Source organism: Poromitra crassiceps (assembly GCF_964638095.1).
Source record: "Poromitra crassiceps genome assembly, chromosome: 18".
NCBI lineage: Eukaryota > Metazoa > Chordata > Actinopteri > Beryciformes > Melamphaidae > Poromitra > Poromitra crassiceps.
This window is the reverse complement of record NC_139636.1, coordinates 5248720-5267699: the sequence shown is the minus strand read 5'-3', so window position 1 is coordinate 5267699 and position 18980 is coordinate 5248720. Positions and strand designations below refer to the sequence as shown.

The window sequence follows — 18980 nt, the reverse complement described above, 5'->3', positions numbered from 1 at the left end:
CAATCAAAACTCTAGCTGGCACAGGTAACGCATGTACAGGTAGCAAAGGTAGCTCCTCCAATCAAACCTCTCGCTGGCACAGGTAACACATGTACAGGTAGCAAAGGTAGCTCCTCCAATCAAACCTCTCGCTGGCACAGGTAACACATGTACAGGTAGCAAAGCTAGCTCCTCCAATCAAACCTCTAGCTGGCACAGGTAACGCATGTACAGGTAGCAAAGGTAGCTCCTCCAATCAAACCTCTCGCTGGCACAGGTAACGCATGTACAGGTAGCAAAGGTAGCTCCTCCAATCAAACCTCTCGCTGGCACAGGTAACGCATGTAAAGGTAGCAAAGGTAGCTCCTCCAATCAAACCTCTAGCTGGCACAGGTAACGCATGTAAATGTAGCAAAGGTTGCTCCTCCAATCAAACCTCTTGCTGGCACAGGTAACGCATGTACAGCTAGCAAAGGTAGCTACCGTAAATTCCGGACTATAAGCCGCACCTTTTTTCCCGTTTTTTGGGCTCTCTTTTTTAGCACTCTTTCTAACTATAAATCCACTTCTGTTTTAATTTCCTCTCTTGCCCTCTTTTCACCACACTGTATGACACTGTATGACACTGTATGACACTGTATGACACTGTGTGCACTGTAAATAACAACACAGGTGGTGTTGTGTTATGTTGTTTTGTTGAAATGTTAATAAATGGGAGCATTACATATGGTAATTAAACATTAAAACACAAAAAAAAAAAAAAAAAAAAAAAAAAACATTAAAACACCCGCGGCTTATAGTCCGGTGCGGCTTATATAAGAAAAAAATAGTCAACTTTGAAGGTGCGGCTTATACACCGGTGCGCCTTATAGTCCGGAATTTACGGTACTCCAATCAGATTTTGTCTGAAATGAAGACTGTTCTCATTAAGCATTTTACTTTCTCGTCATGTATAACACTTTGAACCCATAATGAAAAGAAATCACAGTGGTATTTATTATCGTTCCTTCCAAGGTTTCAGTACGGACTTTGAAAAAGTGAAGAACCTGCCCTGCGGCGAGACACAGACTTTCACGGTCAAATTTGACCCCCGAGGAGCCAACCTTCAGATGGGGGACATCAGCGTTGTCTTTCCAATACAGGTACATTGTCATTCGGTCAGCACTACATTGTCATTCGGCCGGCACTACTTTCCAACATGGCCGTCAACCTCTTTTACTCCCAAAAAGACCGATTATGTGCATTTTGGATTAATATTTCTTCGTGTGGTGAGTACCCGAAGCACAACATGTATTTTGGCGCCGTGAGATGTGTGTTTTGGCAGATTTTTAACAACTGTACCATTACCCTCCATTCTCTGGTGATACTAACTAACTTCACGACTGTAGCTCACTCTAAACTGAGTGGTTGAGCTCCCGAAAAAGTGGAGTATCCCTTTAACGTTAGGCTACGGCAGTGTCTCTCTCTCTCTCTCTCTCTCCTGTGACCATGTGCCGCTGTCAAATAAAATAATCACATTCTTATGCACACTTTGTTTATATTTCCACAGCATCCTTCTTTTAGGGAGGAGAAGAAGTTTAAAACTCATGTGTAGACAGAGCTAAATTATTCTGCTATGTTCTTGCAAACGCAGTAGTGAAGATGTAGCCTTAAGGTCCTTACACATCGGGAGCGTTTTTGTGCGATTAATTTGCACGTCAATAATATTTTTCGAACCTATATCAGTCAATGTAACAGTGCATACCAACGGCGAAGTTTCGCTGAGCGTTATTGCGGTGGTTATTTTTTCGAACCACGGTCGATTTTTCTGAAAAAATTGACACCCACCTGTCAATCACAGCCACAGATCTGTGGCTGTGATTGACAGGTGGGTCAAAACTCGCATCGCAATTTCGTGCCGTATATACGCATCACTCTTGATGTGTAAGGACCTTTAGATAGAACATTCCGGTCTTGCTCAGTGATAAGTATTAATGTGTTCTTCAGATTGCTGGGTTTGTTTTGATTGACAGGTCACTGGAGGCCCCATCGTCCAGGTCCGGCTGTGTGCGGTGGTGACCATGCCGGCCATAAGTGTCTCCACCGACACACTGCAGTTTGACAGTGTGCAGTGTGGCATGTGTCAGGTATGTGCTTATGATTACATGGCATGACAACATGCTCGTGAATAATGATTATTGTCCCGCATGCAATATGTTAATCAGAGATGCCTAGATATTGACTACAGACTAATGTTGTTTATTGTTCATTATCTTACTCTGCTTCTTCTTCTTCTTAACATAGAAGATAGACTCATACTCAGTTGTAGCCACAAACCGCATTAACATAACCTTCATCACCATCAGGTGAAGACGATACAACTGTTGAATCACGAGTCTGTGCCCTGCTGCTGGAGCATAGCCGAGGAGGTGAAACCCTGCAAGAAGGTAACAACCTTGATTTTACAACGTGATTTTAAGAGTTATAGTCTGCAGCTAAAGGTGGCTTCATGGAAATAATTCTGGAAATATAAAAATAAGTAAGTAATATGTAAAGTAAACAGAATAAATTACAAGAAGTTAGTCTTTTGTAGCCCAGGTGACTGTTTTGCTTACACCAAGGTATGCAAAATATTTCTTTGGTGACGAAAAATATTTTTAGGGTCCCCAAAAATATTTGAAAGTAACTAGGGCACCCGGTTAGTGCAGTACATTCACTGCCTACCAACACGAGGGTTGCAGGTTCACGCCCCATGTTGCCTCTGGTTGGGTCGGGCGTCCATACAGGCACAATTGGCCGTCTCTGTGTGTGGGAAGCCAGATTAAGGCGTGTGTGTCCTGGTTGCTTCACTAGTGCCTCCTCTGGCCTGTTCAGGGGGGAGGAGAACTGGGGGGGAATAGTGTGATCCTCCCATGCACTACGTGTTGTCAGGTGAAAAGAAGCAGCTGGAGACTGCACATGTATCGGAGGAAGCATGTGCTAGTCACTACTAGCCAAGTACAATTGCACATAAAGTGAAGCACTCCTGCAGTGATTTGAATTTAGAGATGGATGTCACAGCAGCAGTGTGAGATGGCCCTGCACACCCACTGCTCTTGAGATGGACCCTGCACACCCACTGCTCTTGAGATGGACCCTGCACACCCACTGCTCTTGAGATGGACCCTGCACACCCACTCTGCTCTTGCTCTCACTCAGATCAACAAGTTCCTGCCTCTCCATCAGCGTAAGAAGGCCTTGCAGGAGCAACGTCCCCCTCCAGTGGTGTTTGAGATGGTGCCCTCCTCCGGCCTGCTCTACCCCAGAGACCGGGTCAACGTCCAGATCAAGTTCAGTCCTGCAGAGGGCGTAAGGAGCTTTGCTATGACTTTAGAACATCTAAGTCTTAAGAGGTGTAGATACAGTAGGCATGATGCAAAGCAGAGGAGCACGACCTTACTGTACGTGCCTTATTGCATTAAAAAAATATATCTATTTTCATATTGCACTTAGTCACTCATATTGCGATTTCGATTGCGATTCCATTAATTGTGCTGCACTACTTCAAATTTGACAGAGCCAATCAGAAATGAGTACTGGAGCTATGATTGTTATAATACAATATCGTTCTGACTGTGGTCGTGGTGTGGCTAGAAACCAAATGATCCAAATATAAGATAGGACAAGATAAGAAATCTGGGTCAATGCAGCAGCAAACAAAACGATATAGCAGAAAATACAGCAAAAAAAAAATATTGAGGATCCAAAAATACACCGTCATTATGCTAATATGACTAAATGACTAGAAATAATTATCGCTGTGGATTTACAGATATGTGTCATGCATACGACATAAAATAACGTATGATGATGTAAAAATGTTTTCATCAAATTAGCACGCATAAAGAAGAATAAGAAGAATTGTTATAAAGTAGTGAGAAAGATGCTTACGTTACTGTGCGTCTCCACAGCGTGCCTACAGGGAGCACCGGGTGGTGTGTGTGAGCGACAGCAGCCAGCGGGTTCTGATCGTGGCCCAGGGACAGGGGGAGGAGCCACAGCTTGAGTTCTGTCCGTCGCAGCTGGACCTGGGGCCCTGCCTGCCTCTCAGCGCCGGCGAGGAAGCTGAGCTCACCGTCAAAAACCCCTGCTCCGTCCCCATCGAGTTCTACTGCCTGGAGTACGACACACAGCACCTCGAGGAGGAAAAGGTAGCTCTCCTGTTAAAAATGTGCTGTCTAATGTATTTGGTCGTACAGTACACAGGGGTGAGCAAGATTGGAACAAAACACCATGCATCATTTTTTAGGGTTATTCAGATAACCCTTCCATGATTGGAAGTTCAAAACCCTCATTAGTGTTTTGCTTGCACCTCTGTTTACCCTGCCTTTTTGACACAAAATGACCCCTGTGAAAAGAGTATATTCTCCTCTCTCTCTCTCTGTCTCTCTCTCTCTCTCTCTCTCTCTCTCTGTCTCTCTCTCTCTCTTCCTCCCTGTGCAGATCCTGCGTGTGACGCAGGGTTATGATGAGCACAACATTCTGCTGCTGCCTCCCAGGCTGCCCGGGGACACACTTCCCCCAGAGCTGCTGGACCACTACAAGGAGCACTGCCGCCTGCTGGCAGCCGACGGTAACGCCAGACCACGCCCACCTATACGTTCAAATGCAAGCATGCAAGTCATGCTGCCTGCTGTAGGTGTGTGCCAGCCCTATGCATGCGTGCACATACATGTTTGCAGATTTGTGATTGTCTCTGATCTGCCTCTGTGCAGCAGAGCTAAAGGCTGGCCTCTCTAAAGAAGAGGCGTCCTCTGAGAAGGGAGACACGCAGGAGGAAGAGGACAGGCTGAGACAAAACATTGACCAGCCACTGGACAGTAAAGCACCGTCTACACCTTCTAAGCAAGGAACCCCCTGCAGTAAGACCCCGGAACAAGAACAAATCCCAGCCAGTAAGTGGGGCAGGTTTACGCAGGTCGAACCCTATGCTTATCCCCCTGTCCCCTCTCTCTGGCACTGTGAGTGTCCACACGCGCGTGTGTGTGTGTGTGTGTGTGCGTGTGCGTGTGTGCGTGTCTGTCATGGTTTAGATGTCATGGATCGGAAATTTTCAGCATTATTTTTTTAATTAATTTAAAAATGTGCTACTTTGACTTAAAAAAACATTCAAACAGTGCAGACATTCTCAGCATAGTGGTGTACAAAGAAACAATATGAATTTAAATAAACAAATAAATGTAATAATAATTATTTACTCTATTCTATACTTTATTCTACTCTATTATTTACTCTACTCTATTTAAAAAAAATAGAGATAAATAAACTCCATTAATAATACAATTATTTGCTACTTTGACTCTGATGATGCAGCTGCCTCTCCTGTCTGTCTCTGTAGTCTTGCTCAGTGTCCCGCCCACAACACTATCTGATTGGTTGACGGAGACACACACACACACAGATTCTCTTTCTCTCTGTGTGTTTTGTGCCTTTGATCCATCCAGAGATGAGTGGAGAAGGGAGCAGAGGCAGTCTGGGGCAGCTCGAGATGACTCCTGTCTCCAGAGCGATCGCCCGCCACATGGGTGTAGACCTGTCCCCCGAGGGTCTGGCTGCACGCAACCGCAGAGGCATCGCTCTCATCGTCTATGGAGCCCCACTGACAGGTGAAGCTGACAACTGTTGAATCTGCACGCGAAACAACTGAATTTAAAAGAACATTTTAAGACGCTGACCCAAAGTATTGTGTGAGGCAGTAGTGAGTGTGAAATTGTTAAGTGTGAGAGTGTGTGTGTGTGTGTGTGTGTGTGTGTGTGTGTGTGTGTGTGTGTGTGTGTGTCCCGTCTCCAGGTACGAGCAGCACAGCGGCGGTCCTGGCACATCACTACAGAGGGGCGTGTCTGAGAGTGGACGCTGTGATTACAGAGGTGCTGACCGGTGGCACTTCACCCGTCAGCCTGACCGCACGACAACTCTACAACCGTGCTGCTACTGAGCGCGCTCAGAAGAAGGCCGAGGAGGCTGGTGAGCAAAACATCAAGAGAGAGAAGGACAGTGACCGGGGGAGAAAGACAGAGAAATGCAGACATTTCTAATGCTGTATAATTATGCATGCACATACAACATTTGTATTGGTTTTCACTCAACAAGCAATGAATAAACATTCAAATTAAGTAAATAAATAAATAACTAAAATATCCTTGTGCACACAGTTCAGACTTTTCAAGACACCATGGGACCAGCACCTGTTCCCAGTACAGCATCTCTTGCAGCCCCAGCCAAACCCCCAGAGGACGGCTGGCACAGTGATGACTCCAAGGCTCCACAGAGGGCTGAAGGAACCCAGGACACCAAGGCTCCACAGAGGGCTGAAGGAAACCAGGACACCAAGGCTCCACAGAGGCCTGAAGGAGCCCAGGACACCAAGGCTCCACAGAGGGCTGAAGAAGCCCAGGACACCAAGGCTCCACAGAGGGCTGAAGGAGCGCAGGACACCAAGGCTCCACAGAGGCCTGAAGAAGCCCAGGACACCAAGGCTCCACAGAGGCCTGAAGGAGCCCAGGACACCAAGGCTCCACAGAAGCCTGAAGGAGCCCAGGACACCCCACAGAGGGCTGAAGGAGCCCAGGACACCAAGGCTCCACACAGGCCTGAAGGAGCCCAGGACACCAAGGCTCCACAGAGGCCTGAAGGAGCCCAGGACACCAAGGCTCCACAGAGGGCAGAAGGAGCCCAGGACACCAAGGCTCCACAGAGGGCTGAAGGAGCCCAGGACACCAAGGCTCCACAGAGGCCTGAAGGAGCCCAGGACACCAAGGCTCCACAGAGGCCTGAAGGAGCCCAGGACACCAAGGCTCCACAGAGGGCTGAAGGAGCCCAGGACACCCCACAGAGGGCTGAAGGAGCCCAGGACACCAAGGCTCCACAGAGGCCTGAAGGAGCCCAGGACACCAAGGCTCCACAGAGGCCTGAAGGAGCCCAGGACACCATCTCCCCGGTACATTTTCTCCACTTCAAGCCCTCTGCTGGTTGCCCTATGCATGTTCTTTACAGTCATGCAGGACTAGTTGTACAAGTCCTAATATTTTGCTACACTGTGGCACTTCCCCCTCAGAGCAGGTTTCAGAAATCCAAATGTAGTTCTGTCTTTAGTTGTCATGTACACAATATAGCCGTTTTCAAAGCATTACAAAGTGCCTTTGATTTTGAAATCCAGCGCAATGATTTTTATTCAGCCAGGAAAAGCTTGCTATGGAAAAAAGGTCTAATTTTGTCAGTTTTTGATGGTCCATTTATTTACGTTGTTGTAACCACCTCATTAACTATGCATATACTTTCGACAAAACAGAGCATTTGTGGGCGTCTGGGTAGTGTAGAGGTAAAAAGCACTTGCACCATGGAGACCCGGGTTCAGACACCCAGGGGAGACAGTGCATTTGTTAAAATCTTGGTTTGTTTGGATTTGTTTTTGTATTTTCCAAAACACACTGAGTAATATTTTGGGTAATCATGTTAACAGTACCTTTACAGTAGTTTGGGAAATTAGATTGTCATTGCATTGGACATTTAATAAAACACAAATAGGTAACATTCTGACAAAACAGGAAATATAAAGTGGAAAAATGTCAGTATGATATAATAAAGAAATATAAAGAAATTGTTTTTAATGTGCTGTTGTACAGGAGGATCAGAAGCAGCTGGATGTGATTTTGAATCAGGTCGGAGATGTGGACACACTCAGTCATCTCTTGCCTAAACAACTACTGGTTGATATCCTGGCTGAGAGACTGCAGGTAAGATGACACACCTGTCTGTTCCACTGAGAGGTGGAGGCAGTAGTAGTATATTTAGGTCGCTCTCACTTCCAAAATGATCAACACATTCTGTGTGAATCTGAGCACAGAGCTCTATCTATGAATACACAGAGATGACATAAACATAATGTTCCTTCATCATTGTCCTCCTGTCACAGTTCTCTCTCATGTTTGCTTTCCTTGTCTGGTCTTTGTCACTGTTGTGGTTGTCGTGGTGACAGCTTAGCGATTGTCACCGTGGAGTTGTGATTGACGGCCTGGAGTCTGTGTACACACAGTCAGGGGCCAGCACACTGCAGGTGCTCCTCGAGGCCTTCAACAACCGCAAACACATCTACGTAGTGAACCTGTCTGACTCATATGCAGCTCTGAAGGCACGGGAGGCCGCGCAGAGAGAGGCCCAGGGTAAAATATGCACACATGCACTCACACAGACGCACACACACAAAAAATTCTTGCACTTTGCATTTTGGCCTTTATAGAGCGCCAAAGTGAAACGTCACTTCCTGTTTCAGCACTGTACCAGAGATTTTCTTCCGCAATTTATTTTCCCATAGACATTCCGTAAAATGCGTATAAAAATAGTTTTACTTGGTCAAACCAAATGGTTGAGCTATATTTAGAATCGGGAGAGAACAATTCACTCAGACCAAAACTTAAAAAAAAACAAATCGAAAAAATATTTTCTTTATACCTGCCTTTTTTTATGTTTTGGTCAGAGTGAAATGTTATGCGGTCTCTCCTGTTTCTGAATATATCTGAACCGTTTGGTTTGAAGAAGTAAAACTATTTTTATAAGCATTTTACGAAATTTCTATGGGGAAATAAAATGGCGGATGAAAATCTCTGGTACAGTGCAGAAGCAGGAAGTGGCGTTCCACTTTGGCTCTCTATTACATAGGACAGTCGACAGACAGGAAAAATGCATGCTGGTATGTGTCCCCCCAGAGGCTGTGCAGAGGGAGGCGGCTGACTTGGAGGAGCAGTGGCTGCAGGAGCTGGATGAGGAGGAGTATGATGCTCTGCCAACAGAGGTGAAGGAGCGGATCGCCCAGAGACACCTGGAGCAGCTCCAACACAAACACAGGTACTGACCGCACGATGGGACAAACAAACACAGGTACTGACCGCACGATGGGACAAACAAACACAGGTACTGACCGCACGATGGGACAAACAAACACAGGTACTGACCGCACGATGGGACAAACAAACACAGGTACTGACCGCACGATGGGACAAACAAACACAGGTACTGACCGCACGATGGGACAAACAAACACAGGTACTGACCGCACGATGGGACAAACAAACACAGGTACTGACCGCACGATGGGACAAACAAACACAGGTACTGACCGCACGATGGGACAAACAAACACAGGTACTGACCGCACGATGGGACAAACAAACACAGGTACTGACCGCACGATGGGACAAACAAACACAGGTACTGACCGCACGATGGGACAAACAAACACAGGTACTGACCACACGATGGGACAAACAAACACAGGTACTGACCGCACGATGGGACAAACAAACACAGGTACTGACCACACGATGGGACAAACAAACACAGGTACTGACCGCACGGTGGGACAAAACACTCCCCAAGATGAGGCAACAGCGTAGTAGAATGGAAAGTGGAAGAAATCACTTTCTCTCTGTACTGTGATCCGGAAGAGTATTACTACTTTTATACAAAGGTCACCACTGCATGTATACTGACATGTTCGTCAAAGTAATACACATACAGGTACATAGGAAAAGTGCATTTGGTGCATTTGTTTCATGTTTTTGGTTTTGGTGGAGAGTTGTTCCCAAATATTAATTAGATTGTCCTACATATGTGTGTTAATTTATAAATTGAGTCGTTATCATCTTTCAATCCAAGCTTCACTAAAACAGCGGAAATATTTGAAACCATTGAAATACACTGTATTTTGTGTGTGTGTCCAAATCTGTGTGTGTGTGTGTGTGTGTGTGTGTGTGTGTGCCTGTGTGTGTGTGCTACAGTAACGTTAGCATTATGTTAGCATGGCCACAGTATAGGCTACCTATACTACGTTGGCTCACTTACTAACTTATTGATCAGGCAGTAATTACAACTGTACGTTACTAGTGACTTTCTAATAGTGATATTCACCTGCAATAGAAACTCTTGTCCATATGTTCATACTAATCAATCTCCATTCTTGACACCCGCAGACTGTAGGCTACATAACTGGTTGTAATGAATGCTAGCTACAGAAAACATTAGCTACTTGTCTCATACATAAGGTTATAATGTTAGCACCCAGGCTTTTGTCTGAATCCTTGTGTGCTCATATACCACTTTCGGTTCTGGTTCTGGCTCCGATCTGGAGTCTCAGAACCTTGGTGCTTTCTGGTGAACCAGCCCGCGTTCACACCAGTTTAAGCGGAAACCAAAGTGGGAGGATGTTATTCGGTAGTCCTTCCTCAGTTTTTTTAAGTTGATTCATTATTTGGTCTTGCGTTCGAGTGAACCCAGCCTTGGCCATCTCTTCCGCAAGTTCGGCATATGACTTGCTCTTTCTTGTACTGCTTTCTAGCTTTTCTTGAAATTCGGTAGATGCCCAAATCGCCACTCTACATTTGGTTTCCTCAGGAGACCACTGCAAATTATTTTTCTTCATGTTGTCGCTGCCTTCTTCTCCTTCCTGCTCATCTTCACAGCCTTGAATAAGACACGCCCACTGATGATGTCACGGTTCGCAAGGAAAAAACATTTTTTTTTTGGTTCCGCTGAGAACCAACTTTTCAGGTTCCGAACCAATTATTTTTTCGGTCTGAACGCGCTGTCCGGTTCAAATTTGGGTTCGGGAACCGGCACCGGCACCGACTCCTGCCAGTGTGAAAGCCCTAATAGAGTTACACATCAGTAAGATGTAGGAAGTAATGGAATATCATTTTAATTATTTGATTGATTAATTGCTAGACTTGTACCGACGGCTTGTGAAGCACTACCTCGCGGTGAGAACAGTGCAGACCTCTTATCATGTGACGGCGCCTTTAGGGATCTCAGGGCATCACAGCCAGAGGGAGGGGTCAGGACATCACAGCCAGAGGGAGGGGTCAGGGCATCATCACAGCCAGAGGGAGGGGTCAGGGCATCACAGCCAGAGGGAGGGGTCAGGGCATCATCACAGCCAGAGGGAGGGGTCAGGACATCACAGCCAGAGGGAGGGGTCAGGGCATCATCACAGCCAGAGGGAGGGGTCAGGGCATCACAGCCAGAGGGAGGGGTCAGGACATCACAGCCAGAGGGAGGGGTCAGGACATCACAGCCAGAGGGAGGGGTCAGGGCATCATCACAGCCAGAGGGAGGGGTCAGGGCATCACAGCCAGAGGGAGGGGTCAGGACATCACAGCCAGAGGGAGGGGTCAGGGCATCATCACAGCCAGAGGGAGGGGTCAGGGCATCACAGCCAGAAGGAGGGGTCAGGGCATCATCACAGCCAGAGGGAGGGGTCAGGGCATCACAGCCAGAGGGAGGGGTCAGGGCATCACAGCCAGAGGGAGGGGTCAGGACATCACAGCCAGAGGGAGGGGTCAGGACATCACAGCCAGAGGGAGGGGTCAGGTTATCACAGCCAGAGGGAGGGGTCAGGGCATCACAGTCAGAGGGAGGGGTCAGGGCATCACAGCCAGAGGGAGGGGCAACAGAGGCCATGGCATCCGTGGCCTCTGCGTAATTCCCACCCTGGTGTCTAGGTGTTTAGACCCCAAACGTGACTGACGGTGTCATCTCTGTGTGTCAGAGAGAGAGTGTGTGTGTGTGTGTGTGTGTGTGTGTGTGTGTGTGTGTGTGTGTGTGTGTGAGAGAGAGAGAGAGAGAGAGAGTGCATGTGTGACATGTCTGGTAAACAAGTTGTCCTAACTACTCCTTATTCCATATTTAACGGGCTGTGGGAGAGCTGATGAGCAGCACAAATAAAAAAAGGAAAATAACGTGTATATGCGTATATGTGTTAAACACATGTGTTTGTGAACACACATGTGTGTGTGTGTGTGTGTGTGTGTGTTTGTATTCATGCCAGTTGGCTAAAAGGTTATGGTTTGGGGTTAGGGTTAAAACATGACAAAAATACAAGACACATCAGGTCTTAAACAAGGTCTTTCATAATGAGAACGTTAGCGGTTGCCTATAGCGACCGAACAAACATCACATTCTAACCATTTTAAAGCCGTTTTTGTTCAACTACACCATTACGATGTCACATCTTTGCTTGTGACTTCTGCATCTGTGGCTTGACTCTATATGTTCTGTCAGCATCACACCTAGACCACACTGGGCAGTGGTGGCCCAATGGTTAGAGAAGCGAGCTTGTGACCGGAAGGTCGTCGGTTCAATCCCCGGGACCGGCAGGATCAATCTGGGTGGGGAAAGTGAAAAGGCAGCGCTTGCCCCTCCCTCATTACCACCACTGAGGTGCCCTTGAGCAAGGCCCTTATCCCCAACCGCTCCAGTGGAGCTGATCAGTGGCCAGCAGATCAGACTGTGGTTGTACTGGTCAGCTTCCAGGTATGAATGTGTGTGTGAATGTGAACAGGGCACTCCTGAAAAAGAGAGCATTGCTCTCAGTGAGACTCCCCCTGTATAAATAAAGGTTAAAAAAAAAAAAAAAAAAACCACTAATGCAGGGAGGAAGCTGACTGTGCAGTTAGTCTGCAACATATGATGCTTTTTACTTTGAGACAGTTGTTCTGTGTTGCTTCGACTGTCTTCTACTACTGATGTGACCTCTGTGCTGCATACTGCACTAATAGTCCAGGCAAAGTAGCGTTTTACGACAAACTAATTGTAAAAGAATTTTTTGCAGCTTAGATCATTTCTATGAGGTGTCCAGAACAACATACTAAAAGTCCTAAGAAATCCTAGTTGAGGAAATATGTTTAATTCTCATCAATCCAAGATGTGTGCCAATAAGGCCAGACAACAATACACCCCAATGGGGCTATTTTTTTCCTTTACTCCTATCAAAATAAAACTTTATACAATGAAAGTATCCATGAAAAGTAACATTTTTTGTATTACAAGTTTCTTTGAAAATGAATTTGAATATGCAAATGAGCTATACACTAATCGAATATAGGCTACCCAGGAGTAAAGGAAAAAATGAAGCCTATCACAATCAAACCTCACACAGTGAAAGTATACATGAAAAGGAACTTTTTTGTTTTACAAGTTTCTTGGAAAAATCTATTTTAAATATGCAAATGAGCTCAACACTAGGCCTAATTGACTTGTCCAATAAGCCATAAAGTCACAAGTAAAACAGGGGCCAAATAACTAACACATTCATGTCTATTCAGTAAGTTAACCTATGCATAAACAAGATAAATTTGAAGTCACTTGCCACACTTACCTGGGTCACTTGCCACAAAAAGGCAATGCGATGCTACTTCAAGATGAAAAGTAGTTTTGACCTTAAGCAAAATGTGTCTACAGTAAAATGTCTATTTAAAAAGGAGTTGGTAACTTAAAATGTTCCGATTGGGTTTCTAGCCTAGATATTGCTGTTGCTAGCTTCTCATAACACTGCAAAGCTACTTTACAAACAGTGGAAGTCTGATGTGTGGCCCGCCTGGTCTGAAATACTTGCTTACTACAAAAAGAGAAGCAGTTTTGGTGTCTGGCAAAATTATTTAAAGAGCTGGAATGTCTGGAAAGTGTGTCTATCTGGTTTTTCATCTGTCTTCTGTGTGAGAGTGAATCATTTAGTTGGTAAGAATGACTTCTGCCATTAGGGAGGTACGGTGGTGCAGTGGTAAGCACTATCGCCTCACAGCTCGAAGGTCGTGGGTTCGATTCCCACCTGGGGACGAGTGAACGCTGAAGGAATGCGTGCCCGTCCGCATGTCCTCGAGTGCCCACCGCCCGGGTGGGGTCGGCAAAAGGGCCTTTCTGTGTGGAGTTTGCATGTTCTCCCCGTGCCTCCCGGGGGTTTCCTTCATATAGGAACCCCCTTCACAAAAACATGCAATATCCTGGTTGCTAATGTGGTTCCTCCTCTGGTCGTTAAGGGCGCCTGTTCAGAGGGAGGGGAACTGGTTGGAATAGTGTGAACCTCCCACGTGCTATGTCCTACCGGTGAAGCTTCCTCTGTCAGGTGAAAAGAAGCGGCTGGCTAACTGCCCATGTCTCGGAGGAAGCATGGAGCCAGTCTCGGCTCTCCCCAGATCGGCAGAGGATGGAGTAGCAACCAGGATTGAGAAATCAAGTGAGCACTAATGGGGAATAAAATGGGATAAAAAAATCGGGGGGAAAAAAGAAAAGAAAAAAATAATGACTTCTGCCTGTTATCTTGTAATCTTACCAACAATACCAATTATTTGTAAATCTACCAGCCCAAAATGTAATCTCACCACGTTACTAATGACTAAAATGGCTATTCTGACTTTCTGTCATGTCATTGGGTTAGGCTTGTTCGAAAATAAAAAATAATAATTTAGAAAGCAACTGGAGGCAAGATTGTGCAATCAATTCTTAAGGTCAATATAAGTCTTTTTGTGGCAAGTGACCCAGGTAAGTGTGGCAAGTGACTTCAAATGTATCTTGTTTATGCATAGGTTAACTTACTGAATAGACATGAATGTGTTAGTTATTTGGCCCCTGTTTTACTTGTGACTTTATGGCTTATTGGACAAGTCAATTAGGCCTAGTGTTGAGCTCATTTGCATATTTAAAATAGATTTTTCCAAGAAACTTGTAAAACAAAAAAGTTCCTTTTCATGTATACTTTCACTGTGTGAGGTTTGATTGTGATAGGCTTCATTTTTTCGTTTACTCCTATGCGGGTATATTTTGGGTATAGCCTATATTAGATTAGTGTATAGCTCATTTGCATATTCAAATTCACTTTCAAAGAAACTTGTAATACAAAATTTTTTACTTTTCATGGATACTTTCATTGTATAAAGTTTTATTTTGATAGGAGTAAAGGAAAAAAATAGCCCCATTGGGGTGTATTGTTGTCTGGCCTTACTGGCACACATCTTGGATTGATGAGAATTAAACATATTTCCTCAACTAGGATTTCTTAGGACTTTTAGTATGTTGTTCTGGACACCTCATAGAAATGATCTAAGCTGCAAAAAATTATTTTACAATTAGTTTGTTTTTTGGTTCCAAAATGAGTTACTTTGCCTGGACTATAAGTCATATTCCACCTGACTGATGTGAGCTCTGTGCTGCATACTGCACTAAGTCATATTCCACCTGACTGATGTGACCTCTGTGCTGCATACTGCACTAAGTCATATTCCACCTGACTGATGTGACCTCTGTGCTGCATACTGCACTAAGTCATATTCCACCTGACTGATGTCTCCTCATGTCTTTCAGGACCTTTCCTTCACTGCTCTTCTCCCCCTGCTGGTCAGTACTCTGTCTCCTCACGTCTTTCAGGACCTTTCCTTCACTGCTCCTCTCCCCCTGCTGGTCAGTACTCTGTCTCCTCACGTCTTTCAGGACCTTTCCTTCACTGCTCCTCTCCCCCTGCTGGTCAGTACTCTGTCTCCTCACGTCTTTCAGGACCTTTCCTTCACTGCTTTTCTCCCCCTGCTGGTCAGTACTCTGTCTCCTCACGTCTTTCAGGACCTTTCCTTCACTGCTCTTCTCCCCCTGCTGGTCAGTACTCTGTCTCCTCATGTCTTTCAGGACCTTTCCTTCACTGCTCTTCTTCCCCTGCTGGTCAGTACTCTGTCTCCTCATGTCTTTCAGGACCTTTCCTTCACTGCTCTTCTCCCCCTGCTGGTCAGTACTCTGTCTCCTCATGTCTTTCAGGACCTTTCCTTCACTGTTCTTGGTAAATGGTAAATGGCCTGCATTTATATAGCGCTTTTATCCAAAGCGCTTTACAATCAGTAGGTAGTCTACATTCACCCATTCATACACCGATGGCGGCAGGCTGCCACGCAGGGTGCCTACACACCATCGGGAGCAAGGAGGGTTAAGTGTCTTGCCCAAGGACACAACGACAGCAGCTGGGAGGGAGCGGGGATCGAACCGCCAACCCTTGCGTCATTGGCCGACCTGCTCTACCTCCTGAGCTAAAGCCGCCGGGGTTCTTCTCCCCCTGCTGGTCAGTACTCTGTCTCCTCGTGTCTTTCAGGACCTTTCCTTCACTGCTCTCCTCCCCCTGCTGGTCAGTACTCTGTCTCCTCATGTCTTTCAGGACCTTTCCTTCACTGATCTTCTCCCCCTGCTGGTCAGTACTCTGTCTCCTCATGTCTTTCAGGACCTTTCCTTCACTGCCCTTCTCCCCCTGCTGGTCAGTACTCTGTCTCCTCATGTCTTTCAGGACCTTTCCTTCACTGCTCTTCTCCACCTGCTGGTCAGTACTCTGTCTCCTCATGTCTTTCAGGACCTTTCCTTCACTGCCCTTCTCCCCCTGCTGGTCAGTACTCTGTCTCCTCATGTCTTTCAGGACCTTTCCTTCACTGCCCTTCTCCCCCTGCTGGTCAGTACTCTGTCTCCTCATGTCTTTCAGGACCTTTCCTTCACTGCTCTTCTCCCCCTGCTGGTCAGTACTCTGTCTCCTCATGTCTTTCAGGACCTTTCCTTCACTGTTCTTGGTAAATGGTAAATGGCCTGCATTTATATAGCGCTTTTATCCAAAGCGCTTTACAATCAGTAGGTAGTCTACATTCACCCATTCATACACCGATGGCGGCAGGCTGCCACGCAGGGTGCCTACACACCATCGGGAGCAAGGAGGGTTAAGTGTCTTGCCCAAGGACACAACGACAGCAGCTGGGAGGGAGCGGGGATCGAACCGCCAACCCTTGCGTCATTGGCCGACCTGCTCTACCTCCTGAGCTAAAGCCGCCGGGGTTCTTCTCCCCCTGCTGGTCAGTACTCTGTCTCCTCGTGTCTTTCAGGACCTTTCCTTCACTGCTCTCCTCCCCCTGCTGGTCAGTACTCTGTCTCCTCATGTCTTTCAGGACCTTTCCTTCACTGATCTTCTCCCCCTGCTGGTCAGTACTCTGTCTCCTCATGTCTTTCAGGACCTTTCCTTCACTGCCCTTCTCCCCCTGCTGGTCAGTACTCTGTCTCCTCATGTCTTTCAGGACCTTTCCTTCACTGCTCTTCTCCACCTGCTGGTCAGTACTCTGTCTCCTCATGTCTTTCAGGACCTTTCCTTCACTGGCCTTCTCCCCCTGCTGGTCAGTACTCTGTCTCCTCATGTCTTTCAGGACCTTTCCTTCACTGCCCTTCTCCCCCTGCTGGTCAGTACTCTGTCTCCTCATGTCTTTCAGGACCTTTCCTTCACTGCTCTTCTCCCCCTGCTGGTCAGTACTCTGTCTCCTCATGTCTTTCAGGACCTTTCCTTCACTGCTCTTCTCCCCCTGCTGGTCAGTACTCTGTCTCCTCATGTCTTTCAGTACCTTTCCTTCACTGCTCTTCTCCCCCTGCTGGTCAGTACTCTGTCTCCTCATGTCTTTCAGGACCTTTCCTTCACTGCTCTTCTTCCCCTGCTGGTCAGTACTCTGTCTCCTCATGTCTTTCAGGACCTTTCCTTCACTGCTCTTCTTCCCCTGCTGGTCAGTACTCTGTCTCCTCATGTCTTTCAGGACCTTTCCTTCACTGCTCTTCTCCCCCTGCTGGTCAGTACTCTGTCTCCTCATGTCTTTCAGTACCTTTCCTTCACTGCTCTTCTCCCCCTGCTGGTCAGTACTCTGTCTCCTCATGTCTTTCAGGACCTTTCCTTCACTGCTCTTCTTCCCCTGCTGGTCAGTACTCTGTCTCCTCATGTCTTTCAGGACCTTTCCTTCACTGCTCTTCTCCCCCTGCTGGTCAGTACTCTGTCTCCTCATGTCTTTCAGGACCTTTCCTTCACTGCTCTTCTCCCCCTGCTGGTCAGTACTCTGTCTCCTCATGTCTTTCAGGACCTTTCCTTCACTGCTCTTCTCCCCCTGCTGGTCAGGGATTCAACACAACCGCTACAATTTGACAAAGAGGAAGTATTGAAAATGTGACAGAGTCTGGCTCTCAAAATAGGATCAAGCTCGTGTCTAGTACAATCCAAACCTTGTCACAATAACACAGAATGCCTTTGCATAGAAATGTCAAACCAGAAGCCACCAATATGGTCGAGAGCCGCTTACCGTCTAGCAGGCCGGGGCGTTGACACCTATAGACAGCCCGGCTTGTGTGGACAGCTCAGTCGGTAGTATGGAAGCTGGCCATCAACAGCTCCCGTCCAGTAGATTAGGGACGCTAATTCTAAATAATATCTCACACACACAGTCACACCCATACACGTGGAAACAAAGGGATCACTAGAGAATTCGGACACATGGCCTCCTGATCAGACTGGCAGACCAACATGGCAGAGAGAGGCTGCGCACCTGAAATCCACGGCTATAGTCTCTAAGCCACTCCCACTTCCTGTTTGATCCTCTCTGATGCAAAGACGTGAATTACAATATCAGAAGTAAACAAGGGGGTGTCTGACAAATGTGACAATACATATCAGTCACATATCACTCTGTGACAAAAAGGTTTAGAAAAAGACATCAAGCTAAAACTGCATGAAGGAAGTGAAACCAGGGTGGAGCCAAAGTATGTGAAACCATGAGTACATCACCGTGGAAACGCATCATAACCCAGCCACATTTTCAACCATGTGTGCTATCTCAGATCAGAGGTATTATAATTACCATCACTTTAATGTATATTAATGGAGACATGGTGGAATCACACCCACACGAGTTAACTTATTTACAAAAGAAGAAGTAGCATCTAGCAGCCACAGCTGCTGATATGAATCAGTCTCATGACTGATGACTTAGGAGGGATACTGAGTGCACAACACAATGAACTTCTAAAACCATTGAATATGAACATAACTTTTTGCCTCAGTCCACCGCTACTTCCTGGTTGCTGAGTCGTTCGGCCAAGTAACGGGTCATTGGGCCCAGTAACAAGTCATTGGGCCCAGTAACGAGTCATTGGGCCCAGTAACGAGTCATTGGGCCCAGTAACGAGTCATTGGGCCCAGTAATGAGTCATTGGGCGCAGTAACGAGACATTGGGCCCAGTAACGAGACATTGGGCCCAGTAATGAGTCATTGGGCCCAGTAATGAGTCATTGGGCGCAGTGACAAGTCATTGGGCCCAGTAATGAGACATTGGGCGCAGTGACAAGTCATTGGGTCCAGTAACGAGTCATTGGGCCCAGTAATGAGTCATTGGGC

General features: G+C 46.5%; 1 protein-coding gene across 1 annotated transcript in view; it reads left to right on the top strand.

Annotated features, from left to right (window-relative positions):
* The window catches only part of hydin (HYDIN axonemal central pair apparatus protein), a gene marked incomplete at both ends in the record, with an annotated part of 89581 nt that overhangs the window by 31071 nt on the left and 39530 nt on the right, over positions 1-18980 (top strand). The window contains 13 exons of the mRNA XM_083654157.1: positions 994-1121; positions 1992-2105; positions 2325-2405; positions 3157-3306; positions 3909-4148; positions 4441-4570; positions 4713-4892; positions 5442-5603; positions 5788-5961; positions 6150-6934; positions 7620-7730; positions 7973-8156; positions 8700-8838. Of these exons, the coding sequence (XP_083510283.1) occupies positions 994-1121; positions 1992-2105; positions 2325-2405; positions 3157-3306; positions 3909-4148; positions 4441-4570; positions 4713-4892; positions 5442-5603; positions 5788-5961; positions 6150-6934; positions 7620-7730; positions 7973-8156; positions 8700-8838 (2578 nt within the window). The remainder of the gene's footprint in view (positions 1-993; positions 1122-1991; positions 2106-2324; positions 2406-3156; positions 3307-3908; positions 4149-4440; positions 4571-4712; positions 4893-5441; positions 5604-5787; positions 5962-6149; positions 6935-7619; positions 7731-7972; positions 8157-8699; positions 8839-18980) is intronic.